Source organism: Hemiscyllium ocellatum, chromosome 26 (assembly GCF_020745735.1).
Source record: "Hemiscyllium ocellatum isolate sHemOce1 chromosome 26, sHemOce1.pat.X.cur, whole genome shotgun sequence".
NCBI lineage: Eukaryota > Metazoa > Chordata > Chondrichthyes > Orectolobiformes > Hemiscylliidae > Hemiscyllium > Hemiscyllium ocellatum.
In genome coordinates, this window is record NC_083426.1 from 3,729,425 (window position 1) to 3,752,591 (window position 23,167).

The 23,167-nt window shown below is 47.0% G+C and overlaps 1 protein-coding gene across 4 annotated transcripts in view; it reads right to left on the reverse strand.

Moving 5' to 3' along the window:
• The window catches only part of magi3a (membrane associated guanylate kinase, WW and PDZ domain containing 3a), a 133,013-nt gene extending 114,508 nt beyond the window's left edge, over positions 1-18,505 (reverse strand). For all 4 annotated transcript variants that reach the window (XM_060845278.1, XM_060845277.1, XM_060845276.1 and 1 more), the window contains exon 1: positions 18,078-18,505. In XM_060845278.1, the coding sequence (XP_060701261.1) occupies positions 18,078-18,354 (277 nt within the window). In that variant the 5' untranslated portion in view covers positions 18,355-18,505. The remainder of the gene's footprint in view (positions 1-18,077) is intronic.
• Between the last annotated feature and the right edge of the window lie 4,662 nt (positions 18,506-23,167).

Here is a 23,167-nt window from a genome sequence, read left to right on the forward strand (position 1 = left end):
GACCTGACCAGGTAGTCACGGAGGGAACGGTCTTTGCGGAAGGTGGAAAGGAGTGGGAAGAGAAATATATCCCTGGTGGCGGGGTCTGTTTGGAGGAGGCGGAAATGTCGGCGGGTGATTTGGTTTATGCGAAGGTTGGTAGGGTGGAAGGTGAGCACCAGGGGCGTTCTGTCCTTGTTATGGTTGGAGGGGTGGGGTCTGAGGGCGGAAGTGCAGGATGTGGACAAGATGCATTGGAGGGCATCTTTAACCACGTGGGAAGGGAAATTGCGGTCTCTAAAGAAAGAGGCCATCTGGTGTGTTCTGTGGTGGAACTGGCCCTCCTGGGAGCAGATATGGCAGAGGCAGAGGAATTGGGAATACGGGATGGCATTTTTGCAGGAGGTAGGGTGGGAAGAGGTGTAATCCAGGTAGCTGTGGGAGTCGGTGGGTTTGTAAAAAATGTCAGTGTCAAGTCGGTCATCATTAATGGAGATGGAGGGGTCCAGGAAGGGGAGGGAGGTGTCAGAGATGGTCCACGTAAATTTAAGGTCAGGGTGGAATGTGTTGGTGAAGTTGATGAATTGCTCAACCTCCTTGCGGGAGCACGAGGTGGTGCCAATGCAGTCATCAATGTAGCGGAGGAAGAGGTGGGGAGTGGTGCCGGTGTAATTACAGAAGATGGACTGTTCTACGTAGCCAACAAAGAGACAGGCATAGCTGGGGCCCATACGTGTGCCCATGGCTACCCCTTTGGTCTGGAGGAAGTGGGAGGATTCGAAGGAGAAATTGTTAAGGGTGAGGATCAGTTCAGCCAAACGAATGAGTGTGTCGGTGGAAGAGTACTTTTGGGGACCTCGGGAGAGGAAGAAACAGAGGGCTTGGAGGCCCTGGTCATGGCAGATGGAGGTGTAGAGGGATTGGACATCCATGGTGAAGATGAGGTGTTGGGGGCTGGGGAAATGGAAGTCTTGGAGGAGGTGGAGGGCATGGGTGGTGTCTTGAACGTATGTGGAGAGTTCCTGGACCAGGGGGGATAGGACAGTGTCGAGGCTGGGAGAAATGAGTCCAGTGGGGCAGGAACATGCTGAGACAATGGGTCGGCTGGGGTGGTCAGGCTTGTGGATCTTGGGATGGAGGTAGAACTGGGCAGTGTGGGGTTCCCGGACTATGACGTTGGAAGCTGTGGGTGGGAGATCTCCTGAGGTGATGAGGTTCTGTACTGTCTGGGAAATGATGGTTTGGTGATGGGGGGTGGGGTCATGGTCGAGGGGGCGGTAGGAAGAGGTGTCCTCGAGTTGGCATTTGGCTTCAGCGATGTAGAGGTCAGTGCGCCAGACTACCACTGCGCCCCCTTTATCTGCTGGATTGATGGTGTGGTCAGGATTGGAGGGCTGCGCGTTGAGAGAGTGAGAGGTTGAAGTGGGGGAGGGGGGGTAGACAGGTTAGGTGGTTAATATCCCGGCGGCAACTGGAAATGAAGAGGTCGAGGACAGGTAATAGGCCAGCACGGGGTGCCCAGGTGGATGCAGTGTGTTGGATGTGGGTGAAGGGGTCCTCGGAAGGTGGGCGGGAGTCCTGATTGTGAAAGTAAGCTCGGAGGCGGAGGCGACGGAAGAATTGTTCAACGTCACGGCGTATATTAAATTCATTGATGTGTGGATGGAGGGGGGTGAAGGTGAGTCCTTTGCTGAGGACTGATTGTTCGTCCTCAGTGAGGGGGAGACCGGGGGAATGGTGAAAACTCAGCAGGGCTGGGAGCTGGGATCTAGTGTGGGTGTGGAGCTGGGAGTGGGGGCAGAGCCAGTAACTGGAGTGGGTGTGATGGTGGGGGGGAATGGGGGTGGAGTCATGAGCAGGGGTGGTGTTCCCCTCAGGGTTCTGGGGGCAGGGATGGTGACAGTGGGATCTGTGGGGGGGCGTGCCAGCAGAATGCAGGTGAGTGGCGTTGGTGGGGGCGGAAGTGGTGGCAGACACGGCAGTTGGGGTGGCGGAAGTCACTGAGCATGTGACATCAGCGATGATGTGAGGGACGGAAGTGGTGTCATGTGTGGTGCATGAGGAATTGAGAGGGGCGGAAGTGGCTGTGGAAGCGGCCATGATGGGGACGGAAGTGACATCAATCAGCATGGGGATGGTGGCTGCACGAGCCGCATGGTTAATGGCGCCCGAGCAGTTCCAGAGGCCGGGGGGAGTCTACTGCAATGTTTGAGGAGTGCTGGTTATGGAGGTGGGGAGATAAAAGTTTGTTGTACTTACAGTTTTTGATATTTGAGAAGGAGTTGAAACACTGTTTGTTGAGGGTATGAATTCTCCTGAGGATGTAGTACAGCGTGGGTCCTTTGCAATTCTGAGAGAGTGGCCCTCAGCTGAGTCAGGGCTGACTGTAGAGGGGTTCGGTGCTGGCGCATGGCTGCGAGCGTGGAACGGAGGATATTGAAGGAGAACCATTGCTGGTGTTTTTGAATCTGCAGTCTGTACTGTTTGTCCTGTTTGGGTCCCAACTCTGCTGGTTTAAAGGTGGTCCGGAGTCCGTGTGGGATGAGTTGGTTACGGAGGCAGGCACTGAGGAAGCAAATGTGGCGGTGGTACCGAGTTTGTTTCAGGACATGGTTGAAGAGCTGCAGGGCAGAGGAAATGACCTGGGAGTTGCAGTGGGAGAGGGACTCCCTGAGATTCTTGTAGAGAGAGGAGGAAAACTGCTTCAAGGCAGGCATCCTCGCAAAGGTTAAACAACCTGCCAGATATTCACATCTCTCTCAGGTATGCAATAAACCTCCTCTTAAATGCACTCTTGTTCACCTCAATCATTTCACCTGACCATGAGTTTTCTAAATTATCTCCACCCCTTCAAAAATTTGTTCCTACTTGCTATGAGTGTCAGTCTTACATTCATGCTCCTTGTTCTAGATTCATGGTGAAGTGGAAACAGTTCTTCTCCACGTACACCAGCTTAATATATCAGAAATGGGATTTAAGTTTAAATAATTTTAAACAAAGAGGGGGTACGTTACTATTCTGCAGTCTGCCTGAGAGTAAACTTAGGTAGTTTTATTGATTAAACAAGTTTTTGCTCTCCAACAAAGTCCAAAGTTTTGACACCCAGAAACAAAGGCACCAGTACCAAATTTGCATGAAATGGACTAACAGTCTCCTAAAGCCTAGAAAAGATGTTGTAAGTACATGATTGTAAACAGTTGTGCTGTAAACTATTCATTGATTTTTAACTAGTGAAAGTCAAGAATAACAAATCTGCATCTCTTCCTAAATACAAGATTTGTGTGTTTCATCTTGCCACAGTGGTGGTAGAGGATGCCATTTTGAGATCAGGTCACAGGCTTCCCTATAACTCAATCTATATCAGTCGGTAGAGTTCTATGTGAGAAAAAGAGAATAGAACATGCATTATGTCTGGTGGTGAAATTAAGAAACTCTACAAAAATTGAGGAAAGCACTAGAGAGGCTCATTGCAGATCGTTAACAGGTCAGCAAAATAGTGCTCCAAGAGGAGATTGGAAGCTGGGTGTATCGGCGTACTGCAATTCTGTGAACAGCTCACTAGTTAACAAATATAAGAGGGAATGATGTTATTTCTCTCATGTTACAATACAAGTGTTGAGCTAATATTGATTCCAATGATTTGTTGAAGCAAAAAATTGAAGACGTAAAATCTTGTCGTCAGTCTTTCAGCTAATGACTAGAAGTTCAAATCTCTTTCTAAACTTACAGATCTCTACAGGGAGCACAACAAATTTTAAAAACCACTCAAGACTCCACTTAGTTTCTTCTCTTTCCAGAGAAAATAAAAAGCACCAGCCTTTGCAATCTTTTATGACATCCCTGATTTGCTGATAAAATTTTCATTCTAAATATGACTTTGTAGAATGGAAGTGCCTGCCATTTTAAATACTGCATGCCCTCCTGCACCTTCGTAAAACCTGCCTGACAACTAATTATAGATCTGATTACTGTGCAGTTCCTGTGACTAATTGCCACCTCAGCTTGCCTAACAAGTCCACAGAATTTCTGTACATAGCTTGGTGAGTGAAATGCCAGTCAATCAGTTCCCAATCTGTAAATAACTTAATGGAGTAATTTTATATAGAGAAGGCGCCCATTAGAAAACAGAAGTATTGAACAATACTGAGAGGCCAGAGGTTCCAGTCATCACAGAATCACAACACTGCAAGGTGGAAGCCATTCAGTTCCCTGATCTCATTACCAGCTCCCCACAAACTCATCCAGTCTCACTGCCCAATGTTCCAGCCCGACAAATTTAATGGCCCCCTTCCTCTGTCTCAATTTTCAAATAATCTCAATTTAGAATGCTTTGATTGAACTTGTCTACACCAGACTCTTAAGTCATGCATTCCAGACATCAACCAATTATTTCAATGAGGAAAGGTTTCTTTTCTGTCACTGAAGTTTTACAACAGATTCTAAACTCAGCTCCAAGCAGGGATGCCAGCTACAGCCCCTCATTATTACCAAGTTCCAATATTTCAAAAAACAAAACACTGTTTACGTATCGACTTCCACAATTCCTCTGGTTATCCCAAAGAGATTAAACAACCGATGAAGTACACTTGAAGGTGCTGCCAGCCATTAGCCTGTCAAAAGATGCTGCCAATTCACATACAGGAGCATCCCACAAACAGGCAGAGACTACTTTGCTACGTGAAGAATCAGCTAAGACATGGATTCCTGGTCAAATCACCTGGAGATTCTGTACGGCGGACACACAGTAGTCATGAGCAAACTCCTACTTAAGCCATGAGAAGTGGGGAAAACATTCCTGGCAGCTCTTGCTTTTTAAAAATTAATTAATGAGATGTAGGTGTTGCTAGCTAGGCCAGCATTTAATGCCTTTCCCTAAGTGCCCAGAGGGTAGCTAAGAGTCAGTCCCATTGCTGCAGATATAGGGTCACTTGCAGATCAGACCGTGTAAGGATGGCAGAAAGGGTGAAAGAGTGCACAGATTTACAAGGAAGTTGCCAGGTTTGGAGAGTTTGAACTATAGGGTCAGACAAAATAGGCCTGGGCTATTTTTATGAGATTGAGGGGTGATCTTATAGAAGTTTATAAAATCATGACAGAATTCAACAGAGTGAATAGCCAAAGCCTTTTTTCCCAACACAGGGGAGACTAAAACTAGAGGGCATAGTTTTAAGATGAGAAGGAAAGATTTAAAGGGACCTCAGGGGCAACTTTTTCATGCAAAGGGTGGAATGAGCTGCCAGAGGAAGTGATAGAGGCTGGTATGACTACAGTGTTTAAAAAGCATCTGGATGGGTAAATGAATAGGAAAGGTTTAGTGAGATATAGGCCAAATGCTGGTAAATGGGACTAGATTAATTTAGGATATTTGGTCAGCATGGACAAGTTGGACCGAAAGGTCTATTTCCATGCTGTACAACTGTATAACAATGTGAAAGAGTTGCAGGTGAATCCTGGGATATCTGCAGGTCCTGAAAGGCGTGAAAGAAATGCATGTCTTTCTTTATTCTTTATGAAAGGACTGCAGTATTCATAGCTTAACTGATCAATCTGTAATCCCTGTAATCTATTTCCTCACTACAACATTCAGTGATGAAATTGATTAAAAGTGAGAAATAGGCACTAATGCAGATCTATTTTCAGAATACTTGTCTCTTCATCATATCTGTGGCTCCAGGAGACACGTTTAGCTTCTGACCTGTGAAATCAGTTAACACTGTGCTCGTCAGAGAATTCCACCTGCAAAGCTGACTGCTGGAGACTACAGTGTCTCCTTTTATCCAAGAGTGTTAAAACTTGTACCAGTTAACCAAAAACATTACAACTCTGCAAGGAAAAAGAAAATACAAAAAAAAACTCTGCTCAGGCCCCAAGAATGACCATTGTCTTAGAAGAATTTCAATGTTGTACGTAAATTCTTGTCCTCACACTGTTGGGCTTACTAACTTTGCAGTCACAATGCTGCTACTGTATTGCAACTTATCTCTCATACTGTCAGCCTCAGTAATTCCTGCCAACCAGTTGCTGAATCCATTGCTATTGATGCTAAGTTTGCGCCTGGGTGTACTTAGAAGGAACTACAGGAATACAGAGTAGTGGGCTAATGGTATGATTCTCGGTAGTATAGATGAGTAGAGAGATCTCAGCGTCCATGTACATAGATCCCTCAAAGTTGCCACCCAAGTTGATAGGGTTGTTAAGGTGGTGTACAATGTGCTCACTTTTATTGATAGAGGGATTGTGTTTCGGAGCCATGAGGTCATGTTGCAGCTGTAGAAAACTCTGGTGCGGCCACACTTGCAATATTGTGTACAATTCTGGTCACCGTATTCTTGGAAGGATGTGGTAGCTTTGGAAAGTGTTCAGATGAGATTTACTAGGATATTGCCCAGTATGGAGGGAAGGTCCTTTAATGAAAGGCTGAGGGAACTGGAGGCTGTTTTTGTTACAGAGAAGGTGGTTGAGAGATGACTTAATTGAGACAAATAAGATAATCAAAGGGTGCACAGTGAGATCCTTCTTCCTCAGATGGCGATGGCTAGTATGAGGGGACATAGCTTTAAATTGAGGGGTGATAGATGTCGGACAGATGTCAGAGGTAGGTTCTTTACTCAGAGTAGTAGGGGCGTAGAATGCACTGCCTGCAACAGTAGTAGACTCCACAACTTTAATAGTTTTTAAATGGCCATTGGATTAAAAAAAAAGATGAAAATAGAATAGTGTAGGTTAGATGGGCTTCAAATTGGTTTCACAGATCAGCGTAACACTGAGGGCCGTAGGGCCTGTACTGCGCTGTAATGTTCTATTTCACAGATGAACATTCATAACGGATCAGTTTAGATTCTTTCATATCACTGGCTGGTCCAACCCTATCTGCCCCCAGAAGTTGTCCTTCTGGAACCACTGCAGTCAATTTGCAAAGACACACAATGTTACAGTATAATATAACCTGATGTCACACTTCCAGCCCAATTTCAATACACTCCAACTACATTTACATAGCAAGTTACTCACAAAAACAAGTATAACACATGGCCACATATGGAGAGCTAACTAACAACGTGATCAAATATCCAATTTTAAATAATGTCTTCAAGGAAAAAGAGTTATGCAAGGAAATCCAGAGATTAAGATATTTGAGTTATACAGCATGGAAACAGACCCTTCGGTCTAACTTGTCCTCACCAACCATGCTCCCAGACTAAGCTAGTCCCACTTGCCTTCATTTGGTCCATACCCTTCCAAACCTTTCCTATTCATGTTTTTATCCAAATGTATTTTAAATGTTAAAACTGTGCCTGAATCCACCATTTCCTCTGGCAGTTTATTTCACACACAAAACAGTATAAAAGAAGCTTCCCCTCATGAAAACTTTACCTTCACACCTTAAAAATACGACCCCGTGCTTTGGACTCCCTCACCCTAGAGAAAAGTTCCACTTTATTTATGCCCCTCATGATTTTATAAACATCTATATGGTCACGCTTGAACCTCCTATGCTTAACAAAAGGTACAGACAATATAATGGTGGAGCCAGGAAATCAGGGATGCTAAGGGGCCAGAATTTGGCGAGCACAAAGAATGATGCAGGGACAGGAGACCTTTATTCACCTCCCCAAAATCAGCTCAAGAACTATCCATAATCAACAAACAAACAGTAAACTGACCATTCGATGAGGAATTAAACACTGGTGTCATCCAGAAGATGGGATACTGAATACACAGGAGGAATTAAAATAATTCTAATAAACGTTTAAAAAGGGGGTCAAAGTCAGAGTTATCTTAGCATAAATACTTGAAACAATGAGATGACTGGACATCGAATCAAATTCCAAGGGGTTGGGCAGCTTGGAGCTGAGCCAGATCAAAACATTCCTCAGATGATTGTAGACACAGCTTAACTAGGAGTATCTCATACTCAGCACCCAGTCTCTGCCAATCCCTTGCTTGGTAACAATTAAAACTGGAAGGCATATGCAGTCAAACTTACCACAGCTCATTCATCCCATTAAGTTCATGATGCCCTGAACTCCATGTATACTGGGCAAGTGATGACGCACATTGCCAATAAATACTGCAAAGACGACTCCTGCTAAGTAATCTACAAATACCCAATTTCCCAAAGACATTGGCTTTTAGTGCAGCTTTAAACCAGTTAAGCACAAACAGCAAGTGTTAATCAGCAATTTCCAGTAAGTCGCGCTGCTGCTGTTTTACACAAAGGAAGCGGGGAAGTGGGAAAATATTAGTGCTCAGCATTAGAGCCTCCATATTGCAAAGCGAGAGACTAATTCACATTTAACCATTCCCCAAGGCTGAAGTTAAACCTCCGCATCTGGCAATCTCCCAATTCCTCTCACAAAACTAGGGAACATCAGAGAAGGGGGGGGATATACAATCCAGCTTGAGCTAGATCGGCTGGGATAAAGCCCCACATCTGTCAGTGAGGTGATCACTGGTCTGCTTTCCATTTAAAAAAAAAGGAGAGAAAATAATTTGACGTTAAAGATTTGCTAGAATCTTACAGGAAAAAAAAGCAGAGAGCGAGATAGGAAAACGAGGAATTGGGGAGGCGGGGGGCGGGGCAGAGAGATAGACGGGAAATGGAGGATGAAAGTCAGAGATGGATTGCAAGAGAGAGAAAAAGTAACTGGGAAAAGAGTCCCACAAAAAAAGGCAGTCAGCAAGAGAAAGAAATTAAAAGGCACAGCAAGAGACTTAAATGTCAGTGCAAGAGGGAGGGGGGGAATATGATGGTAACAAAAGTGTGTGAAATGAGAAAAAAAGCAGAGAGAAAGAAGGGTTAATAATCACCTTGCATATAACACACACATTTCAAAGATGGACTGGATATAGGTAGGAACGCAAGAGGTTGCAGGCGCACAGTTTGCCATGACCAACCTGGAATCCATGCAAACTAAATTGTACCATGAAGGCTCTGCGGCTTCAACCGATTGTGGCCTGTCACCACAGCTGGAGTAACAGGAATCTGAACTGAACACTACTCTGCAGCAGTACTGCCTCCTCCCTGAACCCTCAAAACCTCAGGCCAAACTATATGAATCATAAGCCCGTAATGAACAGCAGACATTCATTCCCTCACAGTGTGATGTACCACACTTCCTTACTTTGTGCATTTCAAATACTTTACGGGCAATGAGATTTTGCCAGTAATGGATAGGCTTCACTACCAAAATGTCGACTTCCCCAGCCTCCTGATGCTGCCTGCCTTGCTGTGTTTTCCCCTCCCTCCTGATGCTGCCTGCTTTGCTGTGTTCCTCTCCCTCCTGATGCTGCCTGCCTTGCTGTGTTCCTCTCCCTCCTGACGCAGCCTGGCTTGCTGTGTTCCTCTCCCTCCTGATGCTGCCTGCCTTGCTGTGTTCCTCTCCCTCCTGACGCAGCCTGCCTTGCTGTGTCCCTCTCCCTCCTGATGCTGCCTGCCTTGCTGTGTCCCTCTCCCTCCTGATGCTGCCTGCCTACTGTGTTCCTCACCCTCTTTCTTCGTCTGCTTCAGATTTCAGCATCTGCAGTTTTTTTTGACTCTCACTACCAAGTCTAGAAGACTAATACATCTGCAACCAATGATCAAGTACAATTGTCCTAGCACCAATATCCATGAATAACCAATAGATAATAAAGTGCTTCTGAAGTTCAGTCATTGTTATAAATTTGGAAACAACAGCGGTTAGGATTAAGGAATACCCTCAGGCATTCTACAAGAGGATGGCCAGAGTGAAGGTAGGGCCAATAAGGGATAACGGAGGTAACTAGAGCATGGAGCCAGAGGAAGTAGGGGAGGTCCTTAATGAATATTTTGCTTCACTATTCACTACTGAGAGGGACCTTGATGCTTCTGAGGACAGCATGAAACAGAATGATATGCTAGAAAGGTTGATATTAGGAAGGAGAATGTGTTGAAAATCATCCCCTGGGCCAGATGGGATATACCCTAGGGTTACTACAGGAAGTGAAGGAAGATTGCTGTGCCTTTGGTGATGATCTTTGCATCCTCACTGTCTACTGGAGTACTGCCAGATGATTGCAGGGTGGCAAATGTTATTTCCTTGGTCAAGAAAAGAAATAGGGATAATCCTGGGGATCAAAGACCAGTCAGTTTTACATCTGTGGTGGACAAAGTATTAGAGAGGATTCTGAGAGGCAGGATTTATGATTACTTGGAAAACCATACCTTGATTAGAGGTAGTCAGCATGGCTTTGGGAGGGACAGGTCTTGCCTCACAAACCTTATTAAATTCTTTGAGGATGTGACAACACAAAGAAGGTAGAGCAGTGATTATGGTGTACATGGATTTTAACAAGATGTCTGACAAGGTTCTCCAAGTTAGGTTCATTCAGAAAGTAAGGAGGCATGAGATACAGGGAAATCCATCTGCCTGGATATAGAATTAGCTGACTCACAGAAGACAGAGGGTTGTGGTAGATGAAAGTATTCAGCCTAGAGCTCAGTGACCAGTGCTGTTCCGCAGGGATCATCATGACTTAGATGAGGAAGTGGAATGGTGGGTTAGTAAGTTTGCCGATGACACAAAGGTTGATGGAATTGTGGATAGTGTGGAGGGCTATTGCAGGTTGCAATGGGACATTGACAGGATGCAGAACTGGTTTGATAAGTGGGAGATGGAGTTCAACCTGGAAAAGTGTGAAGTGATTCATTCTGGAAGGTCAAATTCGATTGCAGAATACAGGGTTGAAGCAGGCAGTGTGGAGGAACAGAAGGATCTTGGGGTCCATGTCCATAGATCCTTCAAAGTTGCCACCCAGGTTAATAGGGTTGTTAAGAAGGGGTATGGTGCATTGGCTTTCATTAGCAGGGGACTGAGTTCAAGAGGCGCAAGGTTATACTATAGCTCATTGGTGTTAGTTATGTTTGGGACATTTAAGCAATTCTTGGACAGGCACACGGAAGTCAGTACAATGAGGAGTATGTAGGTTCGTCTGACCTTAGAGTTTTAACTTTGTACACCCCAGTCCAACACCAGCATCTCCAAATCATGACCTTAGAGTAGAATAGAAGACCAAAGGGCCTGCACTGTGCTGTATTCTGTATTGCCATTAGCAGAAATGTATTCAACCACAACCTGTAACCCTGTTACCCAGTATTTCATCCAGTCATTACCAAGACAGTGGACCAACCTTTGTTCAATGAACAGTGCAATAGGGCATGCAAGGAGCAGCCCCAAGCAGACCTAAAAAATGTGGAGTTAACCGAGAGAAAGTGCAACACACAAAATAGACAGGGCTAAATGAGCCCACAGTGAGCAGATTAGATCGAAGTTTTGCAGTCTTGCCATTTCCAGTCATAAACAGTGGGCAACTAACTCAAATGAAGGAGGCAACTGCACATGTTGTGACACACTGCTAGTGCAGGTGGGAATTTAACCTGAAACCCTTTGCTCAGACACTAGCATTGAACCACAAGAATGCTCTCGTGCTTCAGAGTAATGTCCTAAACTCCTTCACCATAAAATCAGGAGTGGGGATATTCACAGATGATTGCATAATATTCAGGACCATTAAACTCAGAATCATAAAATCCCTAAAGTGCAGAAAGGGGCCATTCAGCCCATCCAGACTCTCACCCTATCCATGTAACTCCACATTGACCATGACTAACCCACTTAACCAGCAAACTGCAGACAATTTATCATAGTCAATCCAGCTAACCTGCACATCTTTGGACTGTGGGAGGAAACCATAGCACCTGGAGGAAACCCACACAGACACGAGGAGAAAGTGCAAACTCCACACAGTCGCTCACTCAAGGCTGACATTGAACCTGGGTACCTGGTGCTGTGAGGTAGCAGTGCTAACCACTGAGTCACCTCAGATATCGAAGCAACCTGTGTCCATAGGCAATGAGACCAGGACAAATTCCAGATTTGTGCTAACAAGTATATGGGAGGAAGTACTTCTAACAAGAGAATAAAACCATTTCCACTTGATATTCACCATCATCATCTTCTCCAGGGTAATTAAGGATGGACTATAAATGCTGCCCTGACCAGTAATCCAGATACCATGAACAAAATTTAAAAATACTTTGCAAATTACCAATGAACAGAAATCTGGATCAGCCATATCAATACCACGGCTACAAGAGAAAGGTCGATGCTACTTACAATGGTACTCAGTTCAAATTAACTGAGGCGAGTTCCTCTCCTTACATCTTCCCAGCATCTGTCTACCATCCAAAAGGTAGACATTGGGACTATGAGAGAATGCTCTCAATTTGCCTGAATGAATGCAGCTCCAGCAACACAAGAACCACCCAGGGCAAATTAGCTGGCTGGACTGGTGCCTCACACACCACTAATGAACAGTGACAGCAGTGTGCATCATCAGTATGTACAGCAGCAACGGACCAAGGTTCCTTCGCCAGTACTTTAAAACTCACAACCTCCACCAGCTATAAAGACAACAGAACACCACCACCTGCAAGTTCCTCTCCAAGCCACTCTCAATCCTGACGTGCAAATATATTGCCGTGCATTCGCTGTCACTGGATCAAATCCTTGAATTCCCTTCCTGGTAACACTGTGAATGCCCCTATGTTCCAAAGACTGCAGGGGTTCGTGAAAGCACCTCACCAATAATACCTTCGCCGGGGCATTAAAGGATAGGCAATACACAGCCAGCAATGCCCATGTTTATGACCAAGTAAAAGAAACAAAAACATGACCACCAATTTGTACACAGCAAAATTCCACAAATAGCATTGTGATAAAAACCAGATGATCTATTTAAACAATGGCATCCAAACAATAATATGACAGGCACTTTCTCTGCTCCTCAAATTGTACTTTGTGAATGTTGACGATCCCACAGCAATATAAATATTTTCTAAATCAGCCTGTTGAGAGAGATGTTATGACACATCTCCTGGTTCAGAGGTCAGGACACTATCAATGCACCTCAACAGCTCTCCTCCCATAGCAGTATAGATCTCATCTAAATCATGGCATCTCTGAAAATATATGATAAAATCACCTGATGCCAAAACAGACAGTCAACAGCTCTGCTAACAAGTAACATACAATGGTAGAGCACAGAGCCAACAGAATTACAATTATTTTTAAAACATCTAAGGGTCTGAGGGAATACTTAATATATGCTGAAAATTTAACATCAAACGAGGCACACTGAATGTGCCAGTGGATCAATTAGGGACTGAGCATTGATAAACGTAACGCTAGGTCAAATAAGAAGGTCCGAGTTACAAAGCAATAAAGGCCAGGATTCGACAAATTCACCTTTGACATAGACACATGAAATAACATTGGTGACAGAAAGTGATCACTGTGATTAGTCAATGAGTCTACAACAGATCCAAATACAAGTTGAGGAAACCCACAAAGGAAGACAGCGTTAGAAACCGTTGCAGAAAGTCATCCTTTCTTTTTGAGTACATTCCACTAACCAAACATCTGAAATTACTCAGAATCTGGATCCCAAAACATTTTTTGAAAAATATCTTTAAGATGCACACTTTAAGTTAATCTGTATCAATTGATGATGTCTCCCCAGGGAACTATAACAAAATGACCAATCGTTCACTAAAATCACCCAAAAACTTGACTCCTCAGATTCATATGGAATTTTCACACATCAGGTGCAGGTAGTGCACCCTGGTTCTACTCTAGCCAAGGTGAAACAGTTTGTTTCGGAGGAAGTTACCCAATCCCCTCAGAATGCTACAGCATCATCTCTCAACCTTCACATCTTCCGTGAGAAATTAAATGATCACTCCTGAATTTATTCTCATTCCTTCACTCAGACAGTGGTTTCCAGCTAGCTGTAGGTGCTGCTAAGACGTTCAACACAAGTGACGAACTCTCCTGACAGACAGCAGAATCAAACTGATCCCACCACCTGCTCAATGTACAAATGTTATCAAACCACTGCCCATCAGTTTACTAAAGGGATGATCAGATAGAGGAGGTTTCTTCCCTGTACCCTTGTTCTCTCCCACCTCTATTCACATACTGTGGGGAGGGGAGGGGAGGACTGCAGAAACAAGCGTTACTAATTTCATGCACCCAGCATGGACATCGAAAACAAAGCAGAACTCTCCCAGCTGGACAGTAGAAAATGAAAATTGGGAATAATCCCTTTACAGCAAAGATGAGACAGGTAAGCGATAGGCTGACAGAATGGCTTATTTCAAAGAGCTGTCTGAGCCCAAGGGAAGATAGTTCAAAGTCTAACATGATTATTGGCAACACTCATTACACACTGAAAACCCAATTCTGTTTAAAGAACAATATATGAAATGGTTTACATTGCACTGGCTTGAGATTAGCAGCTTCTTAACAGAAGCAAAGATCTCCACTGCTCGAGTGCACATTTACCCCATCGTCATAAACAAAAACAAATTTTTGATGGATTCCCAACAACTTGATTTTTTTAACCCCATTGTCACAAGCTTCGCTGATCTTAAAACTAAAGTGTAAGCCAGCAAGACTAAAGCTTCTACGCTGTATCCCATCCATACCAAACACTTAGAACTTTAACTTAGTATCCTGGTTAAAGAGCCTTTTTCTGATAATGATTTTTAAAAAATAATCAAAACTTTGATAATAAGATAATAAACAACTACCTATAAATAGCAACAATTCAGGAAATGACTATATATTTATTGCCCATGGAACATGGCTATTACAGGCAAGAGCTGAAAATGTGTTGCTGGAAAAACGCAGGTCAGGCAGCATCAGGTCAGAAATGTTTTGTTTCTGAAGAAGGGCTCATGCCCGAAACATCGATTCTCCTGCTCCTTGGATGCTGCCTGACCTGCTGCGCTTTTCCAGCAACACATTTTCAGCTCTGATCTCCACCATCTGCAGTTCTCACTTCCTCCTATTATTGGCAACGCCAGCATTTATGGTGCATCTGTCCTTATTGCCCCAAAGTGAATTAGCTCAGGGACTGAAGTCACATAGAGATAAGGCTGGATAAGGATAGATTTCCTTCCCTGAAGAATATTAATGAACCAGATGAGTTGTTAGAATAATCAATAACAGCTTCATGATCACTATTCCAGCAGCTAGCTTTCAATTCCACATGTATTGATGTAATCCAAATTGTACCAGACATTATTGTGGGATCTGAGCCTATACTACCATTAGTCCGGAACTCTGGATTACAAGTCTAGCAACATTACCAAAACGCCTTCTTCTCCCCTCTCTCATAATACACAGTAATGAAATTATATCATTTAATTTGCCCTTCAGTATAAGGTGAAGAATATATTCTAGGGTGATTTTCTCTTATCGTTCTCTCATGTTCTTTCTGCAGAAAAGTACTGGCCCAACACCCAGTCATACAGACTGGTTGAGATAAGACACACTGAAGTAATTCAACCCCGCAAACCCAGCACAACATCTCAATTTGTCAATCCAACACCACCTCATTCATACAGTGACAGCCACAATCAATGTGAAATATTTGTCTGATGCACACCTATGTACGTAACCAGTAATCATTGTCAAATCCTTCTAACTGTGGATGTCACGTCTCTTCCCAGGTCACTGTTCTCAATCCATGTCCCTTCCTCCCATCCCTAACCCAGTCTCTTCATTAACTCTGAACAAAAATGGAAATCACAGGAGAAACTCAGGTGTGGCAGCGTCTGCGGACATAAAGCAGAATTAATGCTTCAGGTTCAGGGATCTAAACACAGAAGGGTCATTGGACCCAAAACGTTAACTCTCCCAGACCTGATGAGTTTTTCCAGCAATTTTTGTTTTTGATTTAGATTTCCAACATCAGCAGCTCACTACTTTATCGATACAAACTCTTCTGTTTACCTCCCTTCTCTGTCTCTCCCAGTTTGTCTTCCATTTACAAATCCTGTTATTTCAAATTCCTAGTAACCACATTCCCTGCTTCCAAGATTTCATAGTCTTCCCCATTCTATTTACTTCCCACTTAGTCTTGTGCCTCACAACTGTGCAGATCCTGTGGTCCTTTATTCCCATTCACTTTTTCTCAAAATCCTGCCAGCCAGTTAACACGACTCACTTCCTTTGCCACTAGTCACTATTCCGCAGCCACTTCTCTCAGCCCTTCCCTTCTCCCTCTTTTCCAGTCACCCCCGCATCCCTATGCCCCCTTGACCCGTTAACCCCCTTCCCTGTCAAACCTGCTTCCCTACACTCCCTGCCCCCGTCAAACCTCCTCCCCATGTCAAACACCCTTCCTTCCGTCAACCCCCCCTCCCTACGCCCCCTTCCCCCGGCAACCCTCCCTCCCTACGCCCCCTTCCACCGTCAACCCTCCCTCCCTACGCCCCCTTCCCCCTGGCAACCCTCCCTCCCTACGCCCCCTTCCACCGTCAACCCTCCCTCCCTACGCCCTCTTCCACCGTCAACCCTCCCTCCCTACGCCCCCTTCCCCCGTCAACCCCCCTCCCTACGCCCCCTTCCCCGTCAACCCCCCTCCCTACGCCCCCTTCCCCGTCAACCCCCCTCCCTACGCCCCCTTCCCCGTCAACCTCCCTCCCTACGCCCCCTTCCCCCGTCAACACCCCCTCCCTACGCCCCCTTCCCCCATCAACACCCCCTCCCTATGCCCCCTTCCCCCATCAACACCCCCTCCCTATGCCCCCTTCCCCCGGTCACACCCCCTCCCTATGCCCCCTTCCCCCGGTCACACCCCCTCCCTATGCCCCCTTCCCCCGGTCACACCCCCTCCCTAGCCCCCTTCCCCCGTCAACCCCCCTCCCTACGCCCCTTCCCCCCGTCAACCCCCCTCCCTACGCCCCTTCCCCCCCGTCAACCACCCTCCCTACGCCCCCTTCCCCGTCAACCTCCCTACCTACGCCCCCTTCCCCCCGTCAACCCCCCTCCCTACGCCCCCTTCCCCCCGTCAACCCCCCTCCCTACGCCCCCTTCCCCCCGTCAACCCCCCTCCCTACGCCCCCTTCCCCCCGTCAACCCCCCTCCCTACGCCCCCTTCCCCCCGTCAACCCCCCTCCCTACGCCCCCTTCCCCCGGTCAAACCCCCTCCCTACGCCCCCTTCCCCCGTCAACCCCCCTCCCTATGCTCCCTTCCCCACGCCCCCTTGCCCCCATCAACCCCCCCATGCAACCTTGCCCCTGTCAACCCCCTCATCCCTACGCCCCTTTCACCCCCATCAACCCCCTCTCCCTACTCCATCAAGCCCCCTTCCCCCTGTCAAACCTCCATCCCTATGCCCCCTTAACCCGCCATCAATCCCCCATCCCTACGCTCCCTTCCCCCACGTCAACCCTGCCATCCCTACGCCCACTTCCCCGTCAACCCCCCCATCCCTACGCCCCCTTTCCCCCGTCAACACCCCATCCCTACGCCCCCTTCCCCCCGTCAACACCCCATCCCTACGCCCCCTTCCCCCCGTCAACACCCCATCCCTACGCCTCCTTCCCCCCGTCAACACCCCATCCCTACGCCCCCTTCCCCCGTCAACACCCCATCCCTACGCCCTGTCAACCGCCCATCCCTACGCCCCGTCAACCGCCCATCCCTACGCCCCCTTAATCCCCCCATCCCTTCGCCCCCTTAATCCCCCCATCCCTTCGCCCCCTTAATCCCCCCATCCCTTCGCCCCCTTCCCCCCGTCAACACCCCATCCCTACGCCCCCTTAATCCCCCCATCCCTACGCCCCTTCCCCCCGTCAACACCCCATCCCTACGCCCCGTCAACACCCCATCCCTTCGCCCCCTTAATCCCCCCATCCCTACGCCCCTTCCCCCCGTCAACACCCCATCCCTACGCCCTGTCAACACCCCATCCCTTCGCCCCCTTAATCCCCCCATCCCTACGCCCCCTTAACCCCCCCATCCCTACGCCCCCTTAACCCCCCCATCCCTACGCCCCCTTAACCCCCCCATCCCTACGCGCTCCTTCCCCCCCCCCCCCGTCAAGCCCCCAATCGCTCCGTCCCCTTCAACCCCCCGTCAACCCCCTCTCCCTACACCCCCATCAGGCCCCTTTGCCCCCCCATCCCTACGCCCCCTTCAACCCAGGTCAACTCGTCCCTCGTCAATCCCCCCTCCCTCCCTCCCTCCCCCCCGTCTCTCTCCCCCCCCCCCCCCGCGGTTACCTGGCCGCACTGTCCGCACTCGGACGGGTTGGGGGAAGTGCCTGATGACGGCGCGGACATCGCGGCGGGTCAGGCCGCTCACCGGGGTCCCGTTCACCTCGAGCAGGATGTCCCCGGGCCCGGGGCTGGCTCCGATCTCGGAGCCGCTGAGCGGTGACGCCAGGACCGGGAACTGTCCGAACTCGGCCCCGCCGCCCAGCGACAGCGCGTCCCCGGGCACGGCCACCTCCTGAGCCCGGCTCAGCCAGTGCCGCCGCCGGCGGAGGGACTTGGACATGGCGGGGCCGAGCCGGCCCGGGCTGTGCCGCTGCCTGTTGGCCGGGGTTACTCTGACGGTGACGGGGTGTGTGTGCGGCGCGGGGCCAGGGGCCGCTCCCGCTCCGGGCTCCGGGCTGTCACTGACCGTGGGGCCCAGCCACCACCGCGGCCGCCATCTGCGTCATGGCGTCACCGCGTCCGCACGCTGCCCCTGACGTCAGGATAGGGGCTGGGCATGTCACAGCCAATCAAAGATGGCTACCATCGACCCGCCCCCCCACCATCTGTCCCGCCCATTGGCATGGCCCCGCCCTACACTTACCGCCACGCCCCTTTCCCTTTGCACTCAGTGTCAGTGCCCATTGACCAGGGAGTGGCACAGTCAGTGTCTCTGGACCGGGAGTACGGTTATTACCCACTGACCAGGGAGTGGCACAGTCAGTGTCTCTGGACCGGGAGTACGGTTATTACCCACTGACCAGGGAGTGGCACAGTCAGTGTCTCTGGACCGGGAGTACGGTTATTACCCACTGACCAGGGAGTGGGACAGTCAGTGTCTCTGGACCGGGAGTACGGTTATTACCCACTGACCAGGGAGTGGCACAGTCAGTGTCTCTGGACCGGGAGTACGGTTATTACCCATTGACTAGGGAGTGGGACAGTCAGTGTCTCTGGACCGGGAGTACGGTTATTACCCACTGACCAGGGAGTGGGACAGTCAGTGTCTCTGGACCGGGAGTACGGTTATTACCCACTGACCAGGGAGTGGGACAGTCAGTGTCTCTGGACCGGGAGTACGGTTATTACCCATTGGGACACTCTATGTCTCTGGTCCAGAGAGGTATGGTCAGTGTTGAGAGAGTGTTGCTGGAAAGGCACAGCAAGTCAGGCAGCATCTGAAGAGCAGGTAAATCAACATTTCTGGCCGGAGTCCTTCATGAGGAATGTCGATTTTCCTGCTCCTCGGATGCTGCCTGACCTGCTGTGCTTTTCCAGCAACACACTCTCAAATCTGATGTCCAGCATCTGCAGACCCCACTGTCTCTGGGTGTGGTCAGTGCCCATTGACCAGCGAGTTGAGGGTGGGATAACTGCACATTGACCAGGGATTGGTGGCAGTTCAGTGCCCATTGCTCAGAGTGTAGGTCAGTCCCCTTTGACCATGAAGGAGAGTCAGTGCCATTAAGACCATTGGAGCAGAATTAAGCCATTTGGCCCATTAATAGTGGCTGATATGTTTCTCAACTCCATTCACCTACCTTCTCTCCATAACCCTTGATCTCCTTACTTATGTTGTACCTTTGTTTAAGAAAGGATGTCAGGAGGAACCAGGAAGCTTTAGACCTAAGAGTCTAACTTTGGCTGTAGTAAATTGTTGGAGGGGATTATAAAAAATAGGATTTATGGACATTTAGAGAAGCAAAAATTGATTAAGGATAATCAGCCTGGTTTTTTGCAAGGAAAATAGTGTCTCACAAACTTAATCGAGTTTTTTTGAGGAAGTTACAAAAAAGATTGATGATGGCAGAGCATTAGACATTGTCTATTTGAACTTTAAATAAAGCCTTTGACAAGGTTCCACATGGTAGACTAATTAGTAAAGTTAGGTCACAATGGGCTTGCCAATTGGATACATAATTGACTTTGACAGCTGGAGACAGGAAGTGGCAGTGGAGGGCTGCTTTTCGGACTGGAGGCCCATCAGCAGCAGTGTTCCGCAGGAATTGGTTTTGGGTCCTTGTTTGTTTATCATTTATATAAGTTATTTGGATGAGGAGACATAAAAAGCATGGCTAGTACGTTTGCGGGCAACATCAAAATTGACCGTGGTAGACAGTGAAGAAAGTTTTTTAAGATTACAGAGGGTCAATGGGCTGAAAAATGGCAGATGGAGTTCAGTCTGGGTAAATGTGAGGTATTGCATTTTGATACAACATACAAGGCTTGGGCTTATACAATTAATGGTAGGGCCTTGGGTAGTGTTGTGGAACAGAGGGACCAAGGGGTGCAGGTACCATAATTCTTTGACGTTGACATTATATGTAGACAGGGTGATAAAAAAGGCATTTAGCCCCCTAGCCTTCATTGCTCAGTCCTTTGAGTATAGATGTTGAGATTGTACAGGACATTGGTGAGGCCCCTTCTGGAATACTGTGTCCAGTTCTAGTTACCCAATTATAGGAAGGATAATATCAAACTGGAGAGGGTTCAGAAGAGATTTACCAGTATGTTGCCGGGTATGCAATGTTTGAATTATAAGAAAGGCTGGGACTTTCTTCACTAGAGCATAGGCGGTTGAGAGGTGATCTGATAGAAGCTTACAAAATAATGACGGTATAGATAAAGTTAATGGTAGTTGTCTTTTCCCAAGGATGGGGGATTTTGAGACTAGGGGGTACATTTTTAAAATGAGAGGAGAGAGATTTTAAAAAAGACATGAAGGGCAAATATTTTACAGAAAGGGTAGTTCACATGTGGAATGAACTTCCTAAGGAAGTGGTGGATGTCGGTACAATTACAACATTCAAAAGACATTTGGATAAGGATATGAATAGGAAAGGTTTAGAGATTTATGGGTCAGGAGCAGGCAAGTGGCACTAGTTTAGTTTGGGATTATGTTTGCCGTGGACTGGTTGGACTGAAGGGTCTGTTTCCATGCTGTGTGACTCAATGACTCTATGACCATAATTCCAATCAAGAATCAACCTATCTCTGTCTTACGTTCACTCAATGACTTGGCATCCACAACGTTCTATGGAAATGAGTCCCACAGATACACCAGTCTCTGGCTGAAGAAATTCCTCCTCATCTCAGTTTAAAACGGTCCACTCTGAGGCTGTGCCCTCAGGTCGCAGTGGAAAAATCTTCTCTCTGTCCACTCTATCCAGACCTCTCAGTATTCTGTAACTTTCAATGAAATGCCCTTCATCTCCTAAACTCTATTGGATAAATCAAACACTGACGAAATGATCAGAATCCCACATGCTAAAACTTGTGTGTATACAGCGTGTTACCCATATCAGTCTCAGTTTTTATAACACTTGCCTGTCACACTTTCAGCATCACTCCTTTCCCAACACTCCTGACCTGCCACATGATAAAAACGGTGGCAAAGCTGTGAGTAATTAATTAAAAGTCTTATAGCAATGCAGTCTGTCTGTAAGAATGCAATTCACATTAACATCCAGAGAACTATAGAACATGGCGATATCAAAAATGAACACAGTTATATAAACTAGAAATGTATTGAACATACACAACAAACTTATATTACATCTGTCATGTAATAACACAGTAAAAGGTGTTTCATGGGATTGTTAGTATACAAACTACAACACTGAGACAAAAAATTAGATAATAAGACAAATGAGCAAAAGCTGGTTTAAGGGGGTAGCTTTAAGGCCTGTATTAAAGAAGGTTGCAAATTCGCGAAGCAGAGTAATTAAAGTCTGGAATGTGCAACATTCCAGTACTGGAGGAGTATAGAAATCTTACAGGGTCTGGGACAAAAGATGACAGAGGCAGGAAGGGATGAGACCAAGGAGGGATTTGAAAACAAGGATGAGAATTTTAAAATCACAATGTTGCTCAACAGAGACCTGGTGTAAGTCAGTGGTCACAGAGTAGGACTAAGTTAAGACGTGTAACATGTGAAAGACAGAAATCTTACAGAGCACTGTATTCAAACACAGTCAGTTCTACTATAACATATGTTTTGCTAACACAAATTGGTTGTAAGGCGATTGGGTGAATAGCGAAGGCGGTTTCTAAAATGTAGACTTTTAAAGTGTGTGTTGACTATAACAATGATTACATCGCCAGCACTTTATGTGGTATTTGCATTGTGAGATTTTTGTTTAGCATGGGGTCACACAGGAACACAACTATCATGTTACAGAAGAAACACTTAGTCCGCTCTGGAGGTAAACAAAGACAAGGATTGGAAATGCAACAGGGCAGAAGTGGGTACTGCAGATGCTGGGGATTAGAGTAAGATTACAGTGGTGCTGGAAAAGTACAGCTGGTCAGGCAGCATCCGAGGAGCAGGAAAATTGATATTTCGGGCAAACGCCCTTCATCAGGAAAGGCTTGGGATTGAAACACTAAAAAATGAGGACTGCAGATGCTGGAGATCACAGCTGCAAATGTGTTGCTGGTCAAAGCACAGCAGGCCAGGCAGCATCTCAGGAATAGAGAATTCGACGTTTCGAGCATAAGCCCTTCATCAGGTACGTTTCTCTCTCTTATTCCTGATGAAGGGCTTATGCTCGAAACGTCGAATTCTCTATTCCTGAGATGCTGCCTGGCCTGCTGTGCTTTGACCAGCAACACATTTGCAGTTGGGATTGAAACAGCAGAGTTGGGAGACGTTATAGAATTGGAAATTGACAGTTTTACAAAAATGAAACACAGAAATGTTTATAAAACGTAATGGTGTCCTCATGAGCAGCCACTGGACGGAGTGCATCTAAATCGGAAGGGGACTAATATACCAGCAGGGAAATTTGCTAGAACTGCTTGGGAGGATTTTAATTAGTAGGGTGGGGGTGGGGGGGGGGGGGGGGGGGGGGTGGCGGGACCCAGGGAGATAGTGAGGAAAGAGATCGATCTGAGACGGGTACAGCTGAGAACAGAAGTGAGTCAAACAGTCAGGACAGGCAGGGACAAGGTAGGACTGATAAATTAAACTGCATTTATTTCAATGCAAGGGGCCTAACAGGGAAGGCAGATGAACTCAGGGCATGGTTAGGAACATGGGACTGGGATATCATAGCAATAACAGAAACATGGCTCAGAGATGGGCAGGACTGGCAGCTTAATGTTCCAGGATA